Source organism: Leuciscus leuciscus, assembly GCF_965113295.1.
Source record: "Leuciscus leuciscus genome assembly, chromosome: 4".
Classification (NCBI taxonomy): Eukaryota; Metazoa; Chordata; class Actinopteri; order Cypriniformes; family Leuciscidae; genus Leuciscus; species Leuciscus leuciscus.
Genome location: NC_138728.1, coordinates 8151042 through 8173787, shown reverse-complemented (window position 1 = coordinate 8173787; position 22746 = coordinate 8151042). Strand labels below are relative to the sequence as shown.

Here is a 22746-nt window from a genome sequence, read left to right as displayed (position 1 = left end):
TTTTACATTAGACATTTATGTTTGTGTTTCTAGTCATAAAATATGTGTAAATAGAACATAATGATCCCTTCTAATCTGTGGAGTTAGTTGGAAAGCTACTTTATCCACTATTTCTTGTAAGAAAGGAGTTTAAGCATATGTAAATTACTGACATTTGATTTCATGTTATAAGCTATTACAACATTTTTGTTATCAAACTCTCTCGTTACAGCAGTAGAGCTGACCAATGAGAGTGGAGTATTCGAGAATTTGCGCGCCCCCTCGCAGCATCAGCAGCCCCGCCCCTGGTGACGCAACGCGCTCAGCTGTGCGGTAAACAGCGGCGGCGAGCGGCGAGCGGACTGATGTCGACCCCATCGCGGGGACTGACGGACAGTTTCAGGAGGAGACATGCCCGCTGCTGCTCCTCACCCGCTCTCTGACACCCTCATCTTCTTCACCTCCACCCTGCGGCACTGATGAAGCCTCCCCTGTCGAACCCACAGCGGGCCGAAGGGCGGATAGAGGAGAGAGAGGATGTACTGGCGCGTCGGCTTCGCCTGGAGCCGCTCCTGCGCGCTTGAACTGGGCCGGAACAAGAGCTTCTCGCTCGGGTTGTGCGGCTCCGAGGAGCCTTTTTCGTTGTATGAGTACATCATCGCCTACCCGCTGCAGGAGTACGGAGGGATCATGTCTGCGTTAGGATCCGACTCCTGCTGGAGGAAAACGCTCTACATCACCGGGGGCGCGCTGCTCGCCGCCGCTGCATATTTGCTACACGAGCTACTTGTCATTAGGTATTATGGAATATCTATCTATCTATCTATCTATCTATCTATCTATCTATCTATCTATCTATCTATCTATCTATCTATCTATCTATCTATCTATCTATCTATCTATCTATCTATCTATATATCTATCTATCTATCTATCTCATTATTATTAATAGTAAATATGTAGTTTATAAAGCACATGTAAAGAGTGTCAGTTAATTTATTGTGTTAAATAATTGTGACAAATCATGTTATCAGATCTTGTTATGGCCCTTGGATGGAGTGAGAGGGGAATGAATGGGGTCTTTAAGAAAGAATTTAGTAATTAAATTAATATCCTGGACAAGTCAACACAGTGCAGTGCAGTCCATTCATTATTCTCCACTGAGGAAGGATGAATGAATGAATACCTGCCAACTCAAGGAATTTTGAGCAGGATGCAAGAATAGGATGCTGTTTATTTCCTCGTCTAAATCATGAATGTTGACATGTTGATGTGTGCTATTTCAAGGGCACGGTTGCAGGCGTAGAGGATAATGTCTGCTTGAGTTAATGTGGTGTGACAGAATGACCTTTATTGACCCCTTGTGAGACTGTGTAAATAGTGACCCGTCATTATAGTGATCAGACATAGTGAATTGGGTTTAATTCTGTGCTTTTGCTTCCTCTCTGACCTTTGCAGAAATGGCAGTGCTGTTAGTCCTCAGCAAAACGTCTCGGGTTACATGTTATTCGATTTATATAAGCTATTGATTCAGACATGCAATAAACAAATAACATATGATTAATTGTTTTAAGTTTCAATAAATAAGAACAAACCTCAAGAGAGAAAGCTAATGACTAGTATGATGCTTCAATGGATTTCAGCACTAGCAAAGTGGACAGCGACTAAATCCTGCTGATAGAAAACACTGAAGAATGAACTCTGAACTTGATGTTTCAGCTGCATTTTGAAACAAAATAGCTAATTTAGGGATTTGATGAACCTGTTTTAAAAATATAAATAGTTACATGTGTGGACTGTTTGATCTCCATTCATTTCTGATGCTCGTTTACATTTACATTTATGCATTTAGCAGACGCTTATATCCAGATGCGACTTACAAAACAAGAACAAAGCATTCATCAAGGGCCAACAATCGTTGTAGTGCACAATGCCAGGTTTATTAGACAACTAGGAAGCCAGCTAGGGAAGAGAAGAAACGCAGATTTTGTGTGTGTGTGTGTGTGTGTGTAAGTGCATTAAGTGTATATTTGATGCCCTGTAGGAAGGACCAGGAGTTGGACTCTGAAGACGCCATCATTCTGCATCAGTTTGCCCGACCCAAAACTGGAGTCCCTAGCCTGTCCCCCTTCTGCCTGAAGATAGAAACCTACCTGCGCATGGCGGACCTTCCCTACCAGGTAACAAAATATGATGTCTGAGATTATGTTCTAAAAAGAGATGGACGTTTTGGTGTTTTACACACTGTTTTCTCCTCAGAACTATTTCGATGGGAAGTTGTCTCCTCAAGGGAAGATGCCTTGGGTCGCGTATAATAAGGAGCAGGTGTGCGGGACGGAGTTCATCATCGACTTCCTGGAGGAGAAGCTTGGCGTGAACCTCAACTCCAGCCTGAGTCCTCAGGAGAAAGCCATCTCACGTGCCATCACCAAAATGGTTGAGGAACACTTCTACTGGTGAGACTGAGCTGGTTTTCCTCCACATCATGGTCTAGTATTTGAACAACCTTCTTCAATTCTTCATTATATTCTGGACAGAGGTCAGGTGCCTTTCATAATATAGGTGGACTCCAACATGAACATGGCTATTTAACCCTCATAAAGTATGATGTAGTGAGAATATGGAGCTCATATTTGAGGAAGAAAAACACCTCAGCCCAAACTGAGCGAAAATATGCTAATGTTATTTATATAGCAAAAAGCTTGTAGCTTGTAATATAAATCTGTGAGATCTTTATAACAGTTTAACAGACTACTTACATAAAGAGCATTTACATATCAGTTATCACTCTATATATGTCTTACTTAGATGATATATTATGCCAGAGCCCGTCTACGGAGGGCCTGGCCACTCCCTATTAAGTCCTATTGTACCGAATTTTGGTTGTAGTTCCACCAGAGTTCCACTGGGGGCGATCGCCCATGAGTGCAAAATAAATGGGAGTCTATGGAGCTAGACGGCTAAATTTGTCTCTTTCACCCGATTGCTGTTGAGAAATCTCAGATTTGATTGTAGGTTTTGCAAGTTCAACATGGGTTATAGGTCGAAAGTTGAATGAACGAGTACTTATGTCCTTTCGATTTCTTACAGGTTGAGTTGTTGTTGCCCATAACACGCTAGCATTCTGCCAATGAACGCTATTGGTCAGTGAAGGACTGATTACGACCAGAGATACCGCTTGATGGCATCGTGTGTGTGTGTGTATTTTCGGCGTGGTCTTTTAAAACAACAAAACAAAAACTCTTCTAGCACGTGTATTTACCTGTGTCAGCTGTGTTGTCGATGCCTCGAGAGAAAAGAAAGTGCAGAGCACCAAAGTGACTGAAGGATTGCCGTAAAGCAGTATCTCTGGTCGTACGATGTGTATGACGTCATTGACATTTTAAAAGACTTTTTAAAGCAAATAAGGGACTCTAAAAAATCTAACACCCAGCAATGTGTAATTTCTTTGCATCTCCTTTCGAATACAACATTCAAATTACTAGACAAAAAATTATATCCTGAGAAAAGTGGATTTTGAGGGGTATAGCGCCATAGACCTCCATTCATTCTGCACTCGTCCTGTGAGCGCCCTCATATGGAACCAGAGTGGAACTGCAACCAGTTCAGAAGCCGGAAGTTTACTGAGAGTGGAAGTTCTCCCCTTATTAGACATTCTCTGATTATGCTTAGTTTTATGATCAAATCTCTGTTGTTTTCACTGTGCGGTCAAAACATAATGCAACGCAATACAATGATGATTGAGAGATATACAAATAATCGTTCCTCAAAAGCCTGATGTAAAATATTTGATTCTCACATTTTAACATGAATTTTATAAACAAATATGGATGGATAATCAAGTAAACCTAAGTTGCTTAAATCCAGATAGTGTTCGTCTTGAAATATTAATAACAATATTGAAATTATTCTTAATTTTACTTTATAGAATCAGCACAGATTTAACTGCAAAAAGACACATGTACCATTACACTAAAAGGCATTTTACTTGCTAAAAAAAGCAAAAACTATCAATCAGACGACACAAGGCAGGTTTTTCAGCAATGTTTTGATCATGTTAATAATTTAGGGGCCTTAGAAATGTGTGTATCAAATATGATACAGTACGCTTTTGGTTACTCTGTTGATAATCAAGATGAGATATGATGTGTGTTGTGCTTTAGGACGATAGCATACTGTCAGTGGGTGGACAACGTGGAGGAGACGCAGAAGATGTTAGCCACAAACGGGCCGCTGAGTGACATGCTCAGGTGGATCTTGAGTCAGGTGAACGGTGGCATCGTGAAGAGAGAGATGTACGGGCACGGGATCGGACGCTTCTCCAAAGAGGAAGTTTACACTCTGATGGAGACAGACATGCGCACCCTTGCCACACTCCTTGGTATGTTTTCAATGTCTGAGGCACGGTTAGTGAGCTTTATTGAAAGGATTTATGGTGTTTTAGTGATTAGGCTTGATCATTTTAGATCAGGCAAACTCAGTCCTGGAGGGCCACTGTCAAAACTCTGCGGGACAGTGGCTCTCCAGGACTGAGTTTGCCAATCCTTGTTCTAGATCAATCTGGAGATTTCAGAGCTTTTGTAACAGGTTATAAAATAATGCAGCAATGGATCTGTGCTGCCCTCTAGTGCTCAGTAAGCTAAAGTTGTGCTTGCATTTTTGTCTTGTTCTCCAGTACAAACATCTAAACATTCCTAAATCAAGATACATTAACTTGAGAATGATTTAAGATGTTAAGTGGGGTAATTGAAAGCAAGATTATTTTTCTTACCCCATTTAATTTTTTTCTTGCTTCAAGCATAAACTCACATAATTTTGATCATTTGTTCAGAAAACGAGACATATCTTAAGTCATTTTCCTTCTAAAATAATTTATTGATAATTTAATTATTTAAGGATTTTTAAATATTTTGAATGTAAAACATTAACACTAAGTAAGAAAATTGTTTTTTCAATTGCATAACCCATAAACCAGATCATACTTTGGTTACACTTTATTTTAAGGTGACGTAGTTACATTGTACTTACTCAAATAAGTAATGAGTAATATTAATCAACTACATGTACTTACTATAGAGTTGCGGTTATGGTTAGGGTTTGGTTTAGGGTCAGTTACTTGAATTTATGGTTAATAATTTACAGTTTTTGTAGTTTACACGGAGATGATAACGTATCATTTTCAAAAACGTGGACTTACTTTGTAAGTCGTTTTCAAAAGTTTGCGTTTTCAAGCCCACAAAATATTGTTTTCGTGTAAATGAAGTGGCCAAAACACATCAAATGTTTTCTGTTTTTATGTAAACACCCCTAAAAAACATAAAAATCTTTTTTTTTTCATTGTCTTATATAATTCAGTTTAATAATAATTTCTTGCACAGGCAATAAAAAGTATCTAATGGGCCCGAAGCTTTCCACAGTAGATGCTGCTGTGTTTGGTCATCTTGCTCAGGCCATGTGGACTCTCCCTGGAACGCGTCCGGAACAGTTAATCAAAGGTGAGGTCAATAGGTCATGCTTTTTTGTATGGGAATACCATCATGTAAACATTCATGTGTTTTGAGCGTATGAATTGACTTAAGCTGCTCCCTCGGCACAGGTGAGTTCATCAATCTGGCCATGTACTGTGAGCGAATCCGCCGGAAATTCTGGCCGGAGTGGTTTGTGGATGTCGATGACCTTTACTATGACGGACTGAGCGAGGAGCCGGATTCTCCTTCCCAGCTTCCGGATTTGGGTCTCTACTCGCGCAGCGACAGCTTCCAGGAGCAGGACAGCGCTCTGTCACACCACGACACACCGTCGCCGGACAGCGACATCACCGGACGCTCTCTGTTTGATTCTGACATGGACACAGAATGCTCGGAAACGGAGCAGTTAAAGTGATAACCCTCTAAAGTCACACCCCCTCTGTGATGTATCTGCACGGGCCCCGCCCCTTTGTTCTCCCGCTAGCCCTTTATCAGGGGAAGGGCTGATCAAATGAAGATGTTATCATGGTGACGTGGCAACTCTGAGCGAGGGATTGCAATAAAGCAGATGGGAAAAGCATTCGGACAATTTTTATGTGACGAAAGAGAGGATTTTATTAAACGAGGAAAGGGCAGGCCAGGGAGAATCCAGATCAACAGGAAGAAAAAACATCAAACAAAATAATAAAAGTGGATAGAGTGAAAATTTAAAGGAGTGAATGATGCTTCAGCTGAATCACTCCTCCCGCCGTGTGACATCATCACAGTGCTCGGAATCATCCGAATGACATCATCACATGTGACCACCTCCCATTTACAATGTGTGTTTGTAGCTAATCAGCATTTCTTACATCCTGGGATTTATTATTAGTCAGAGAGAAATAAGGATTTTAGGTGATGATTGAAATGTGTAGATAATTATTATGTGAAACACAATATTTCTTAGTCCATCTAAAATTTATTTCCAGTTTTATTCAGTAAAATATACAAAGCTTGTTAGGAAAAAGCAGAGAATGCAGAGGGAGTAAACTTATGGATGATTATTGTGATGTGTGACCAGAAATCAGCTGATGTTCTCAAACCGTTCCAGCAATCTTGCAAAGCATTAGTGAATAATTCACCCAGAAAAGGAAAATTATGAAATTGACTGTTTAACATAGACATTTGAAACATATGTGTTTATAATGGAAGCATATAGTGACCAGGGTCAGTAAAAAAAAAAAAAAAGAAGGTATAGTGTAGCTTTATGTGAGGGTCAGAGTAAATCTTCCCCACCGCTGCAGCTCTCATCATTTGTGTTTGTGCATGAAATCATAATTGACAATTCTCTTTTATTTTTCTCTGGAATATTTCAGTAAATTGCTGAATAGTGCACATCATTACTTTTTTTTCAATGCATGTGCCCTTGTAATCTTTAATCAAAATCACTTTCCCTCCCTCTTTTTTAAAATGTATTTTCTCTGATGACATGTTTACTGGTGCGAGGGTGGGACAACCTGTCACTCAAATGAGATCGCCCAATAGCAAACCACAACCATTCAATCAATTCCCCATGGACAAAATCAGGTCCCGCCCTACATTTTGTTATATATATATTCTTCAGATATACTTCACAATAGGGAAAACAGACGATCTTAACTTCTCTATTATGTCGACTTTAAGGTGCACATGACGCGATGTTAAACATCAGTGACGTCAAATCCCATTGGCTTAAATTGGTAGCTACAGATTATTTGTTTTTTGGGTGAATTATTCATAGCCCATAGGAACAAATAGCCTATGGTAAATATAAATATAAAATTGATCAAATTCATAAAATTGGGGTTTGCAGTCTGTTTCCATATACAAAAAATGATAATTTTTGATTTCAGATTTTGAATCTTATTTTTTCAGTTTATCATATGAACAAACAGGAAAACAGGTCTCATCGCATCTTGTCGGAGAAAGTGTTAACACCATGAACTGACGGATTTCAATGTATGTTATGAGGATGTTATTTTTATTGTTGACGTTTTATTCGATTTTTTAAAATCCGAATGTTAGTGAGAAGGCAAAAAACAAACAAAAAACGGAAGCGATGCAACCTGTTTTACAGAATACGGAAGTTTGTTGCGCAGCATAACCGTATTGAAATTTGTATCATGCAACCGTTATGTGTATGTGTAGATGTGCTAAAAGTAGGCAAATACAATTTGTGTTTGTCGAACAGCAAACACTTCGGATGGGTATCTGTGATTGAGCAATAGCGCCTCCTGTGGACTGAATCATGGCTTACATTGACATGACAGAAAACACCCCGGTAATGCAGCGATTACAGAAGGGAGGAACATAACACAATACAGATGGAGACAGACAGCTAATGCCTGTGTGTGTGTGTGTGTGTGTGTGTGTGTGTGTGTGTGTGTGTGTGTGTGTGTGTGTGTGTGTGTGTGTGTGTGTGTAGGTCCATCTGCTGCACGACTGAGTCATCGTTACACATGAATACACTCGCAGGAATGATCTCCCAGGGGCTGGTGCACACCAAATGACACATGCAAGACGGGAGACTTATGTTTTTTTCTGTTCCGTAGAGAGATATAATCTGTATCTTGCTGTGCCATACACACAACTTTCCTGTTACCACAAATGCCCTTTTAATATCTTGAACGTAATCCTGCATTACGCTGTCTATATCGAGCTCTTGGAAGAAAGGATGGAAAGTGTCTCGCCATTTTTACGCCCTTTAAATGCACATGTAGGCTACTTATCTGATGTTTGTTCAAACAAAACAAATACGCCCAAATTATTAGGAAATGTGTATGAAAAAAAAAATTGTATACAAACATCAGGACAGGTTCCTTAACTGGTGCGTTATTAGAAAAAGGCTACTGTTTGAAAAGGCTACCATGCCATTAATTATTTTATTTTTTAAATAAAATTGACAGCCAGTCTGATTAAAACCATCATATTCTTTCTTATGGTGTTTGTTTGTTTGTTTGTTTGTTTGCTTATTTATATATTTTTTATTGATTCTTGACTGTGCCTGTTTCTATAAACAAACTATTATTATATATTTTTTTATATTTTTTTATGTGTACTGCGTGTTATTCCTGAACCACTTGACCACTTTTTTATTTATCACTTATGATTGAGATTATATTTTGAACTTATTCTTGACTTTTAATGAGTTTCATATATTTTTTTGTTCGTGAATATCGTTGTTAGTTGCAAATATTTGCTCTGAGAGCTGTATGTTTTATGTTTGATTATATTGATGAATGAATTTCAATTTCAGATGCAAGTGCTTCCTATTTTCTAGCCAGTTTTATCATCCATACTTGACTAACATATCTTGTTATTTACCTTGTTATTTTAAGACTCACTACCCAACACCCCACTCATATGCCAAATGTGATGGAAATATGGCAACACACAGGTGGAATAATGATAGAAAGGCAAAGGTAAAAGTTCAAATCTCTCATGTTTTCTTACAGTTGTGTGTGCTGATTTTAGAGCAATACTGCAGAGTCTGTGTTGTGTGTATCATGACCCTGGTGGATTTATGGTTTTATTATGGGCTAGACATAATATTGGGGAGGGAGGGGTTGTGTACATGAATGATCACTGTAACATAAGGAACCAAAATTGTCTGGCGAATATGTTAAAGATACTCAAAATATTTCATGAAATATAGCTATATTAAAGGAAACTATCCTGGTTGTATGTTTGGTTTCTGATTTCAGTCCATTCTTTAAATCTTCTTTACTGATACATATTATTAACAATGTCTTTCATTAAGCACAATATATATATACATATATTTTAAATCACATTAATTAATATAGTGTGGCACAAATGGGGGGATTCTTATTAGTGAAATTAAAGCTAAATTATTATAAATTATATACATTTTATTATGCTTGTTCAAGGTTTAATGGTTTTATTTGATTATTTATTTAGTTCATCTTATTTAACTATTGATATTTTAGATTGATTTGCTGATCTGTATAGCTGTTACACCCATCAAGTGACTTTATTCTTTATTTTTGCTTTGGTTTGTTCAAAGGCAGAAATAGAATCCAACTTAAGAGTTTAGGAAAACACAAACGTTTTAAAATAAATTAAGTTTTAATGTTGATCTTCAGCCTTAAGCAATCCAGAGTGATTGATCCAAAGGTTTTTAAGTGCCACCATAGTACAATAACTTTCCAACACTAAGAACTTTTCCTCAAAGACAACCTTGTCATGAAAAACCTATGGTCACTTTCAAAATTATCCACAAATATAGATTTACTTAAAGGGATAGTTCACACAAAAAAGAAAATTTCACATTTTTTGACCCTCAAGTTGTTCTTAACCTGTATGTGTTTCTTTGTTCTGTTGAACAGAAAAGCAGATATGTTGAAGAATGTTGGTAACCAAACAGTTGTTGGTCCCCATTGACTTCCATGAAAATGGCGACCAGAAACTGTTTGGTTACCAACATTCTGTGTCCAACCGAAGAAAAAAACTCATGCAGGTTTAGAACAAACTTGAGGGTGAGTAAATTATGACAGAATTTTTATTTTTGGATGAACCCCTTTAAGACTTGCTGGGTTTTAGAATGTTATAACCGTATAAATCTTCTTAAAGGCCTACAATCTGCACTGACAACACACAGACAAGATGAGTGACTACCGGTATATTTACACCGCCAAATAAATACATCGCCAAGTTCATATTCCACGACTTTATACCTTTATCTTTGACTAAGTAGACCAAGAAAACAGATCAACTGTAATGTCTCTATATCACTACGAGTTGCTCCAACACATTTTGTCAGTAGATGGCGCTCACAGCACATACTCGCAATAGAGAGGCTACACAAACACACGTTTATTATCTAAATGGGCATTTTGGGCACATTGCAGGTTTATCGTTTTTAAATGCAGCTAGATATATATTATATATATATAACCATAACCCACACACTAACCCTACAAGAACATTTTCTGCATTTTTGCAATAATAATAATAATAATAATAAATAAATATATATATATATATATATATATATATATATATTTAATTGATTTTATGCTGTTTATAGAAATGAGGACGTCCCCAAAATTAGGTATTGGGAGTTTTTGTCAGATTTAGCTCACTTCTGTGTACAAATTTGTGCCCAGAATATTGTTAAGTAGGTACACACACACACACACACACACACACACACACACACACACACACACACACAGAGAAACACACAAATGCGGGTTTTTCAAGGCAGTCGAAATTTCCAAGGCCTTGAGATTGTTTTTGGTCGGTTTCCTAAAATTGTTCATTGATGAAACAGTAAATTGAGTTAATAGAATGGCCGATGATGTTTGGAAAGACTGTCTGAGATACCAAAACAACATAATACATTCGTTATCGTTTAAAAGATATATTAGCCAATAGATCACTAATGTTCTAATAGTAGCAGTATGATATTTTGTTTACATTTATATTTTAAAGCCATTTTTGGGTGATTTGGAATATTAAAAAAAGAGTCCTATTAGATCCAGAATAGCATAATAAAATATTCACACACGTCTCCGTTCTCTCGTTTTAACCCGTCTAATCCGTCTTCATTACGAGTGGAATGGCAAACGTTTGGCTCCATGGTCACGTAGAAATCGAAGCGAATGAATTGCAACGGGCAGCAATGGATCTACAGCATCATTTCATCCCGGGGCAACGTTATATTCAAGCCTTGATGCTCACATAATGTGTGAAATTGTGAATCCATTTATCTTGAGGATCTTCATTCACGGGGCATAGATTCACGAGAGGCACTTCTTTATATAAAAATGTATTCATTTAATGACAAAAGCCTTTTAAAAACTGTGCAATTTTTCTGTCAAAACCAAAGACGTTACTGGCCTCAATAGGGCGCACTGACAGCTTGTGCTTTGGCAGTGCCAGGTTAAGTGCACAAATATACAAGTATTCACAGAGCCATAGAAAATTAAAAATCCACGCACAATGTCCTTTTTTTTCGATGCAGGCCATCAAATAATTGTAACACAGCTGGTGTAGTATTTCTCGTACAAAAAGAGAGATAAATTTGGGATAAACAAGAAACACAAAATATCAAACAGATACAAACATGTTGAGGCTTATACATTTAGCTGACGCACAAAATCACACAATGTTACTATAGTAAAAATTGGGCAAGAAACACTGGCCTCCCATTATTATTATTATTATTATTATTACTCTTATATTGTCCTTGTTGTTGTTTTTAAATATTGACATTTATACGCCATAAGCGTTTCCAGACAAATTAATTCAATTAAAGCTGGTTTGTTTTTATTTGTAATATGAAATATATCACAATAATACGATTCTATTTGGCTTTCTTTTAGATTTCCTAAATCAGGAGAAAAAAAAGAGAGATTTAAAACAAGGGAAGAAAATAACAAACCTCTGTCTCAAATCACGGACGCTTTTGGTGGATGCTTATAACAAAATGTTAAGAAAACCCCAATTGAGTGGTTAATTACAAAGAGGTTGTATCATTTAATTTAATTTGTAAACAGACATTTCGAAGTGATCCACAGCACTGTGTGATTCTGAGGAAAGGTTTGAATGTTTCCCCAGGCCTCTGTTTTGCAGCAGCAGTGAATCCGTGATCTGCATGAAATCAGGCTTGCTCGGCCACTGAACAACACACAGCAGCACTTGGCAGCCTTTGTTGTGACCGAAATTCGATTTCACATTTACAGTGATACTTTTACATATGTTAATATGTACATAATATGTACATACTGTAAATAATAATCATAATAACAATTATTATTTTCATTTTTGTTGTTTTAAATTTCGTGTATTAATAGGCTATATTCGGATCTTTTATTTATGGTAAATAATTTAGAGCTATTTAGATATCAGGCCTATTATTACTATTATTATTATTATTATTATTGCCATTTATATCAGAAGTTAAATGAAATGCAGACACATTTCAATCAGTATTAAACATTTTGTGATCATGACGGGAGATTTTATAATATATAATAATAATAATAATAATAATAAAGCATTTGCCATTAATTTTTCTATGAGAATGAATAGCAGACATTGAACCGGATTCATTTCAATCAGGAATAAACCTTTTGTGGTCATGAGGGGAAGATGGCGTGCCCCTGACGCCTTTTTCACAGCTTTCGGTTGGAAGTGATATGATGCTTTCACAGATCCCCGGACTTGAAAAGAAATCTCTTAAATAAAAGTATGTTTACGTTCCCTCTTTAGGTTCGGTCGCGGCGCGTAACGCCTCGGTTTTTGCCAGAGCGTGTTTTCTCGCGCCCGTGCCCGTAGATTGTTCGCGCAACCACGCGCGCTCCGCGCCCTCGGAGGTGCCACACACAGAGACGCTTCATCACCGTCGGTCCGCCCCGAACGGGCTTGTGGCCGGGACAAAGAGACAGTCGATTATGTTCAAGCCGCCCCTTTCTCACGGAACAGGTGTCTGCGCCCCGTGGTGAGGCGAGGCGTCCTCGTACACATCCTCGTTCCCGGCCATCGGTCCGTTTTGGGGCGTCATTCGCTTCTCCTTCTGCCGCCGGTTGCAGAACCAGACCCGAACCACTTCCTTCTCTAGCTGCAGGCTGTCCGCCAGCGAGGTGATCTCCACCGCCCCGGGTTTCGGGCACTTGAGGAAATGGCTCTCCAGGGCCCCTTTGACACTCACCTCGATGGAGGTCCGCTTTTTCCTCTTCCTCCCCTGCGCGGCGATCTTATCCAGGCTGGTCGGGCTTCCCGAGGTGGAGTCCGCCTCCTCCAGCCATTTGTTGAGCAGGGGCTTGAGTTTGCACATGTTCTTGAAGCTCAGTTGGAGCGCCTCGAACCTGCATATGGTGGTCTGGGAGAAGACATTGCCGTAGAGGGTGCCCAGCGCGAGCCCTACGTCCGCCTGCGTGAAGCCCAGCTTGATCCGGCGCTGCTTGAACTGCTTGGCGAACTGCTCCAGGTCGTCCGAGGTCGGCGTGTCCTCGTCCGAGTGCAGGCTCTGCGGGTGGCCGTGCTCGCTCAGATGCGGGCTGTGGTGGTCCTCGTGGTGCATCCCTGGCTCGCCGTAGCCGGGCTGAGAGTAGATCAGGCTTTGCCCGTTGGAGGTGCTCATGCTCGGCATATGCGCGGTGGTGGTCGCGCGCCAAGCGCCCGCCTCGTGATGCTGGCTCTGCTGCACCAGATGCGCTTGTCTCGGCGAATGCTGCAGCTCCTCCACCGGTTTAATGTCCTGCTCACCCAGCGGGCTGGCGGGCCACGGCGACCCCTCTCCCCCGTGAGACAGCGCCGCCGTCAGCCACTGGTGCGCGTGGCCGAGCGTGCTCCCGCTGCTCTGCAGAGTGGTGTACTCGCTCTGCAGAAGGCTGTGCGCGTCCCTGTAGGCCGGCGGCGGCGTCTGCTGCATGCTGCCGGGCTCCGAGCTGGACAGGATGCTGTAGTGGTTGGACGCCGCGGTCGCCATAGTTTCTACAGCTACTCTGTGCCACAGGCGGCTCCCCAGCGCGCCAGAGCCGCGAAGACGCAGAGGCGCGCACCTGAGATCCGCCTCGCGCTGCTGTCTATTGGTCAGCACGGCTTGACAGATGTGGCAGCGGCGCGTTCATTGGTCGCAGTAGATTCGACACAGAACCCCCATCCCATTGCGCTCTCCTGAAAACAAGCACAGAGGGATCAGCAGTGACAGGGCGCAGTGGGCGCAAAGGGCTCCAAAGGTATCCAGCCTGGCTTTCATTAAGTTTTTCATTAAGTTTAAATGTTTCAGTTCAAAATTATTATGATGCTGTAAGGTAATTACTGTGCTGATATTTATAGGATAGTCATGCCAGTAGAACAAAATAATTAATTCTGACTAGCATTCGTTATTATTGGCTATTGTATGAGTGTTTTGTACAAAAAGGACTAAAATGTTTTTCTATTTTAAATGAACCGTGAAAACTAGCATATGAAAACAATTTAATATTTTTATACTGTCGATATATGTTGAGTGTATGTCAAACAAACAAAGAAAAAAGACAATACAACAGTGCGTGTTTTATATAGGCCTATTTATATCTTATATTTATTTAAAATAAGTGGATAAAAACAATATGCTTTTCAAAAATGAATAAACACATGCGAGTGCGTAAGATATTTCACATCGAAAAAGAAAAAAGACTAAGACACAATCATGCACATAATTCATAAGTGTTACATGCCCTGCACTTTAAAATGTCGTCATCATCCCGTCCTTTTAACTTCTATCTAATTAATGTAATTTGTGTTGGTGACTTTTAATTGAATTTTATTCATCAGTAATGAATTCAAAATGGTTGGAAAGTGCAGTGAGCTTTAACTTGAAAAAAAAACTTAAACTTAAAAAATTAAGGCATTAGTTAACTGAAGGTTTTAAGGTAAAGTTCTCAACCTTGTGAGCACAACCAAATCATCTTAATAATAGAGTTCAATGAAGTGACAGAATTAAATGCTTACAGTAGCCTACATTATGGAGATTAAACAGGTGTCTGAGAATTAATAATTATTCAGGAATGTATAGAAAAATTATATAATAATAATTACATTTGCTTTAAATTTGAGTTGTTTGTATTTTATTTTCATGGCTGAAATAACTGCAGTCTATGTTCTGATGGGATTTCAGAGTCTCTCACATGGCTCAAGGAGGGGACATTTTTTCGGGCCCCTGTCCGTTGCCATGGCGAGAGGTGAATGAAACAACGCCGCCCACGTCACAGCTGCTCGAGCCTTTTCTCTCTCTCTCCTCGCGCACATAAAGCCCATTTCAAAGCCTGAAAAGCGCATGCAGGGCATCGCAGGGCCGCAGGGCCAGCGAGAGGTGAATGGCAGGCTCTACCTCCACCCCAGCCACAGCCTTTTGTAAACATGCACCCACACACACTTCTCTGGACACATTTTTTGCACCCTCTTGTAATGCATCATAAGACACTGCAGTGTAAAATATTCCACACACACACACACACAAAAAACACGATCGTCCCTTGATACTTTTTTGTGTTTGTAGATTGCCAAATGCTCAGGAGTTTTGGTGAAATGCAAAAAGCGGTCGTGTTAATTGAGTTGTAATTTTAAGATCCAGAAGCTTTAACACAGGCGTGCACGGCCAAGCAGAAAATACATTATCTTAATAAAGTAATATGCAAACTATGGGCTGTTCAATTACACATCCTAATAACGCATAAACGATGCTAGAACCGTTAAAGGGACGAAAAGGCCCAGCGTTTACTTGTATTAAACAGTTATCTCACGCTATAGGTTCTCCACTCGGTGTTTGAGAGAACAAGAATTAATGGTGAATAATCTGAGCAATAAATTAGCAGTAATTATATCGACCCTGAGCTGGAGTTATTTAATTTCTCATGGCTTAATTAGATAGGACTGTTGAGTAACTAAATGTTCCAATTCAAAACATGATCATCATGGGGATTTTTCTTTTTATACTTTTTCTTTTTCATAGCACAAACAGAACACTCTGGTAGCACTCAGTGTCCTTAACAGACATTGCATAATTAATTACAGTTTGACATTATGAATAGCTTATATATGAAAATCTATATATATAAAAAAACATATTTTGAATATACTCATCTTTTGAGCATAATATAATAATATTATATTAGCCTACAGATTTTTTTGCACCCTCAGATTCCAGATTTTCAAATAGTTGTATCTCGGCCAAATATGATCATATCCTAACAAACCATACATCAATGGAACGCTTATTTATTCAGCTTTCAGATGATGTATACATCTCAATTAAAAAAAAAATTAGCCATGTGACTGGTTTTGTGGTCCAGGGTCACATATATTTCATATAATTAAATAATATATAAAGTGTTTAAGGTTCAAGGTCCTTATATTTTCCACAGAGATATTGCATACATACAAATTATTCTCCCTTGTGCAACAACAATAATAAAAATAGACTATCAAGAATATGACATGAATAAAAATAAAAGAAAGAAATAACTATATATATATAAATATAAATAAATAAATAAATAATAAAAAATTTCCAAATATAAAAAAATATGTACAAACACAGGTATATAAAATGTTTACTAAAACATGTCTATTAATTGTTGTTAGAAAGTTTTGTGATTTAAAGTGCATTATGGTAATACAGGAAAACATTTCTTATTTTTGTATTGCTCACATTTATAATAAAGTGCACTGAAAACAAATCAATTGCAATTTATTTCATCATATAACTCAATTACTTTGTGTTGTGTTTTCTGTCTGTGACATGAGTTTGAATGTGTGTGTGTGTGTGTGTGGGGGGGGGGGGTTGTTTGGGGTTCACCTGTGGTAGATACAAGGGGTGGATGAGCTCCTACAGACCCTCATTCACATGTAATTAGCCTGCACAAAGGGCTCGTTAAATCTGTAATCCCACATGCCTCCTCTCCCTTTGATAGCGTTGGTCAGCTGTGAGCGAATGGCTATTATGCTCCTTATAAAAGAGGGGCAGTTCAGCTCTCTGTATTAAGACCCCCACTGTGCACAGCAAAACTGGGGTCAACAGCACCCCAAACACACATACATGCAGCAGAAACACTGTCTCGTCACATGTGTCATTAGATCAAACCCTGGAGTACCACCTGTTTCGAAAATATTATGGTGTGAAAGTGAATCTTAAGAGTTAAAAAATAGTAAAATACTGATTAAAGCTCTTGCCAAGCATAATCAAATTTTACAGAAGAAATATTTAAAATCGAATACATTTTAAATATAAATACATGAGTTTTGTGTAAAACTTTATTTGACCAAATATCATAACTAAACCATCTGTATACAGTATACTCAATACATATGTAATGCAATTTAATATATTATTATTAATATTAATAATAATACTTTTTTTCTCTCACAGCCAGACCCAATATCTCCCTCATTTTTATTGGGTAGTTGTTTAAATATGTATAATCTTGAAGCCCAGCAGGCATGTCCATTATTACAACAAAAATGCAGAATTACATATATTTTTCACAAGGGTGTGGGATTTTAATGGGGTTATAATTTGAGCTCCTGCGTGCTTCTATCCCTTCTATGGTCTGAGCATTCAGATTTTAGCTCCATGTCTGATGTTCTTCTAGAGCATTTGTGAGGATTATGTATTTTCCATCTAATTGTGACAAACATTTGGCGCTGGTTCGGGTGAGTGGGGAAATGACATTGCATCATCAGATTAAGTAGGTAATCCAGAGGTGTCTGTGTCTCTGGCTTTGTGTGGGAGGATATAATGAACACACTAATTAGGGGTATTATTTAGATAATGGGTGTAAATCTTTGTCTGAGTAGCTTAGGCGGGTTATGATAAAACTGTAATGTGCAAATCCAAAGTCATTAAGATATTTAGTTGATTGTCCAAGATCTTTGGAAGGCGGCTAACTGATACCGCTGATTGATTCCCTTGTTCCCTGAACTTTTATGACTTGATGGGGGGAAAAAAACTCAAGTCTCTTTCTCTTGTGCTCTCCTGTGCAGGAGTTTGGTAGTTTAATGGCTGATTGGATTTTACCGCCTTTGCAACAGACCATTAAAAATCCACATGGATGTTTTTTCTCCTCCTGTATCCTGTATCTGTTCTCTGAAGACGTGAGAGTATAAATATAAGAGGTCATGTTTTCAGGGTCACTGTGGCTTTAAATTTTCTTCCAAATAGAGGCACATGACCTTTCTTTATGTATGCTTGAACCTCACAACATCCTCATCATTCTAGCCAGCACATTTAACACTAAACTAGGGGAAAGGCTACTTGATTCTGATATTGGCATCTAATATTTCTTAATATTTGTCATCGTGCCACGACGTAACTGAAACAGATAATACAAACGTAAATAGCGCTATCTTGTATCTCAGTTAGAGATTATCATGCTTTAGTGTTTAGTCTTTTCTTTTTTCAGAAATATTAAGATAATATACAAGTAAAATAAAATGATCAATTATAGTAGAATTATTAACTATATTAAAACTCAATATTAACTCAACATTTCATGTTCAAGGATACAGATGACTGTACATCATCTTTTATATTCATATATATGAATTTCAGCACAATAATACTCCAAGGATACCAGAACTTTAAAATAATTATGATGTTAGCATCAATACATTCCCTAGAACCTCTCCAAATGTATGAACATTCCAATTCTAGAACATAAAAGCAAGAATCTCAGCATCATTTCAGTTGATGTTCTAATGTCGACATAAATTTCAACATTCTAGAATATCAGAACTCTCCTAATTTGTCCTCCACATCAGATTCAGATCTAGAACAGTATAATTCTATGCATGTGTGAATGTCAGCATCAAACACCTCCAATGCAATATCTATAATGAAGGCTAAAATTTGAACATTATAGAATATTGGAACTCTCCTAATGTCTTGAGCATCAGAAGATTTCAGTGATCTAGACAGAGGTGGACAAAGTACACAACTTCCTTACTTGAGTGAAAGTACTACTGGTCAAATATTACTCCGTTATAAGTAAAAGTTGTAAAGTAAAAGTATAGAAGTACTCGTTTTTAAAAGTACTTAAGTATCAAAAGTAAAAAGTAAATGTCAATGCATTGTTTTATTATTGTTGCATTGTTGTATGTAATACTTACAGTACCTTATGCCTCTGAATCTATGCCTATACCTACACTCATATAAATATCAAATTTATTTCTAGAACACAGTTCCTGTAGTGGGACTGAATGTGAGATTGAATAAGTGAACTCAATAACGTCCACAATGGTTTCGGACACCCAAGGCTATTCCCTCAAATAGTGCCCTATTTAAAGTTTTTTGGCTTTTAGTATGAATATGTTAGACTTACTGTTATAAGTTAGTGTGCTCCAAAACAATGACAGAATTCGCATTTAGAAAACCAAACCCAACGTTGAAAATGAAAATCAGGTTGATGTCAGAATCCAACGTCAGATTGACGTTAATCTCCAATGTTGGACAGATGTTGTATTGTGGTTGAAAATGAAAATCGGGTTGACGTCAGAAACCAACATCACCCGACTTTTATTTCCAACCAAAATTCAACGTCTGTCTGATGTAGGATGTTGACGTCAACCCGACTTCGGGTTCTGATGTCAAACCGTTTCCAGAACAAATAATACTCTGGTAAAGTACAGATCCTCAAAAAGTGTAGGCCTATAAGTACAGTACTCAAGTAAATGTACTTTGTTACTGTCCACCTCTGGATCTAGAACAGTAAAAAGATATTCATGTGTGAATACCAGCATCAAACACATGATGTTCTAGATATCTATAATAAAATTTCAACATTTTAGAACATTAGAACTCTCCCATGTCTTGAGCATCAGAACATGTCAGTGATCTAGAACAGTAAAATGATATTAATGTGTGAATATCAGCATCAAACAAAGACGATGTTAGATATCAATAATGAAGGGTACAATTTCAACATTCTAGAACATTAGAATTCTCCCATGTCTTGAGCATCAGAACATGTCAGTGATCTAGAACAGTAATGTTATATTCATGTGTGAATATCAGCATCAATACACCTCCAATGTTCTAGATATCTATAATGTAAGCATACATTTCAACATTCTAGAACATTAGAACTCTGCTATGTCTTGAGCATCAGAACATTCCAGTGATCGAGAACAGTAAAATTATATTCATGTGTGATGATCAGGAACAAAATATATCCAATGTTTATTAGATATCTATAACATAGGCATAAGCTTTCAGCATTCTAGGACATTAATATGAACTTCAGCAGAACAGTGCAAGGATTCTAGAACATGTACATTTTCTTCATGTACACTCTTAAAAACAAAAGTTCTAAAACAAGTTTTCGCAGGGATGTCATATAACTACTTTGTGTTCTCCGAAGAACCTTTCAGTGAACAGTTCTTAAAAGAATAATTTTTCTTAGTGTGAACATCACATGATTAATCTAAAGAACCTTTTTTACACTATGAATAACCTTTTATGCAATGAAATGGTTCCATGGATGTTCTTCATGAAGCCACAGATTCTGATAAATAACCTTTAATTTTAGAGTTTATAAACAACTCTCCTCATGTGTGACCTCAGCATCAGCACATTCCAATGATTCTATACATTAGAACTCCCCTCATGAACCTCAGAACACTCACATAATTCTAGAAGAGTAGAATCCTGAAAGCCCAAATGGATCGATAAAGATGGGCTAACCTCAGATTAAACCCAGATTTCAGCCCTGGTTTGTTTCTCTGGGGATTTATAAAGAAGTATATCAGTCCAGATCAATGCAGCTGTCTGAACTAGGGGTTAAAATGGCTGTTAATCTATCTAGTTGAACACTGATGGCCACACTAACAGCTGAAGCAGGGCTGAATCCGTGCATACGAAACCCAGGTCAGGACAGACACCAGAGATGGACTGTGTGTGTGTGTGTGTTTAGCTGTTAGTGAGCACTAAATGGTTCAATTGCACATTAAAAGAATAATACTTCTTTGTTTAGAACTTTCCCCACTAACAGGGAATGTTCTGGCAAGGTTATCTAAACTTATGAACAAACGTTCTTCCAGTAACATCTATATAATGTTAGTTCAAAGTAATCTGGTCTTTAATAATGTTCTCAAAATGTTTTTTTTTTTTTTTTAAATGTTACTACTTGTTTCAGAATGTTTAGAGAACATTCAAAAGTAACATTCCCATAATGTTTGAAGAATTATCAAATGTTTCCTTAATGTTCGCATGACCGAGTAAAAATGTTACGAAAAAAATTAGAACATTATCAAAACATTCTTAGGACATATTTTTGTTAGCTCGGTTGTGTGTGCATAAAATGATTGTGTATTGTATGTGCATTATATGCATGAATATGCATGCAATTAAATATGCTTAAAAAGTGTGAGACAAACAAGAAATTCAGTTTTTTTTTTATACATATTTTCTCTTTTTCTCCACTCAAGTCTCACTAAAGCGTTCACCACGTTTAGGTCACTTTCCCAAGAGCCTGTCTCCCCCTTCCCAAACAGATAAAAAATAGAGAAAGTAGGAAAAAAAGAATTGAGTGGTTTAAGGCAGGACACCATCTGTCCTCCGCCATAAAGGACCAAGGACATCTTGCGGTGTTTGTGTGTGTGTGAGTGGGAGGGTGAGATTGTGAAGTGGTTTGCTGGCCCAACAGAGGGGCTAGAGGTGAGAGATTTGGAGAATGAAGGGGTGAAACAGAGAAAGGCTGAGTGGCTGCTCACAGAATTCCTGCTAAGAGTGAAGCAGTCTGCGCTGTCGCTGGTGCTCCATTTAAAGCTGCCTCTGTGTGTGTGTGTGTGTGTGTGTGTGTGTGTGTGTGTGTGTGTGAGTGTGTGTGTGTGTGATTAGTGGACCCCCAATTGTTAGCGATCTCCTAAAGCTGCCTCTTGCAGCTGTGACCCCCGCGACCCTGTGGCACCATGGCAACCGTGAGACCTCCATCCTCTCCCAAAACTCCCATTAGTTTCCAGTGTCATCTTGTCTATCTAAAAGACCAAAATAATTCATTTTTGTTAGGTTTTTCCGGCCATTTACTTTAACCATATAATGCAACAATGCAATGAGTAATTCAAGATGTGGAAAATTCCTTCATATTACCACAGTACTGCAGGTTCACATAAAAACAATTTTGGGTTGTCCCTTAATTTATAAAAATCATATTTGAATTATTTTTACCATATAAAACAATTATTGTTGTCAAGTTTAAGTTTGAACTAAACTAGAGAAAAAAAATGCAATTTCAGAATGGTTGATTAAAAACTCAACTTTTCTTTACCATTAACCCAAGTATCTGCCAAATATCAGGTTACAACACTTATTAACTGTTGCAAAACCATAATAGATTAATATGAGAAACCTTTAAAATATGTTTTGATGATAGTGATGGCTGATTTTACAGTATTTTGGCAGAAGCTATAGTTTCTATGGTAATTTTTTAAGGGGAGGACAGCAGAAGTGAAAAATGCCTCTGGGATGATACAGTTTGTCTTCATCAAACGGAAAGAAATAAAGATAAATTGATGATATAGCCGTAACAGAAGGGGAACAGAGTACCATGACACATGCTAGTGCCGTTCGACTACATTTCCATACACAAAGCAATTCATGTACACACACACACATTACACACACAACCTCCCAGCAGTGGCTAATGAGATGGTTCTTCTGCTCAAAACATTCAGAGTGTGTTTAATGAAAAGTGGTGTGTGTGTGTGTGTGTGTGTTAAATGAAAGTGTAATTACTTTGTGTATATTAACAGATGTGCTCTGTTTGCCATGGTC

General features: G+C 38.1%; 2 protein-coding genes across 5 annotated transcripts; one reads left to right on the top strand and one right to left on the bottom strand.

Annotated features, from left to right (window-relative positions):
• Window positions 1-167: 167 nt before the first annotated feature.
• Window positions 168-9164, top strand: faxca (failed axon connections homolog, metaxin like GST domain containing a). Of its 4 annotated transcripts, none has more exons than XM_082168589.1 (7): window positions 168-776; window positions 2024-2159; window positions 2239-2435; window positions 4143-4360; window positions 5358-5479; window positions 5581-6268; window positions 7891-9164. In XM_082168589.1, the coding sequence occupies exons 1-6, from the start codon at window positions 517-519 to the stop codon at window positions 5860-5862; spliced, it is 1215 nt and encodes a 404-aa protein (XP_082024715.1). In that variant the 5' UTR covers window positions 168-516; the 3' UTR covers window positions 5863-6268; window positions 7891-9164. The 4 variants fall into 4 exon arrangements, with proteins under 4 accessions (XP_082024715.1, XP_082024714.1, XP_082024713.1 ...); XM_082168588.1 differs by having other exon boundaries at window positions 5581-7746; XM_082168587.1 differs by having other exon boundaries at window positions 5581-7840.
• A 1843-nt stretch (window positions 9165-11007) lies between these two features.
• On the bottom strand, window positions 11008-14138 carry pou3f2a (POU class 3 homeobox 2a). The gene has a single exon (XM_082168514.1). It carries the CDS (start codon window positions 13921-13923, stop codon window positions 12907-12909), a length of 1017 nt encoding a protein of 338 aa, XP_082024640.1. The 5' UTR covers window positions 13924-14138; the 3' UTR covers window positions 11008-12906.
• Window positions 14139-22746: the final 8608 nt, after the last annotated feature.

What these genes read in the sequence shown, in the direction of transcription:
- faxca (XM_082168589.1), top strand. Translation starts at nt 517, where the DNA reads ATGTACTGGCGCGTCGGCTTCGCCTGGAGCCGCTCCTGCGCGCTTGAA. An exon ending in GTTGAGGAACACTTCTACTG is followed by an intron (nt 2,436 to 4,142) that starts GTGAGACTGAGC and finishes GTTGTGCTTTAG; the next exon opens with GACGATAGCATACTGTCAGT. An exon ending in AACAGTTAATCAAAGGTGAG is followed by an intron (nt 5,480 to 5,580) that starts GTCAATAGGTCA and finishes GGCACAGGTGAG; the next exon opens with TTCATCAATCTGGCCATGTA.
- pou3f2a (XM_082168514.1), bottom strand. Translation starts at nt 13,923, where the DNA reads ATGGCGACCGCGGCGTCCAACCACTACAGCATCCTGTCCAGCTCGGAG.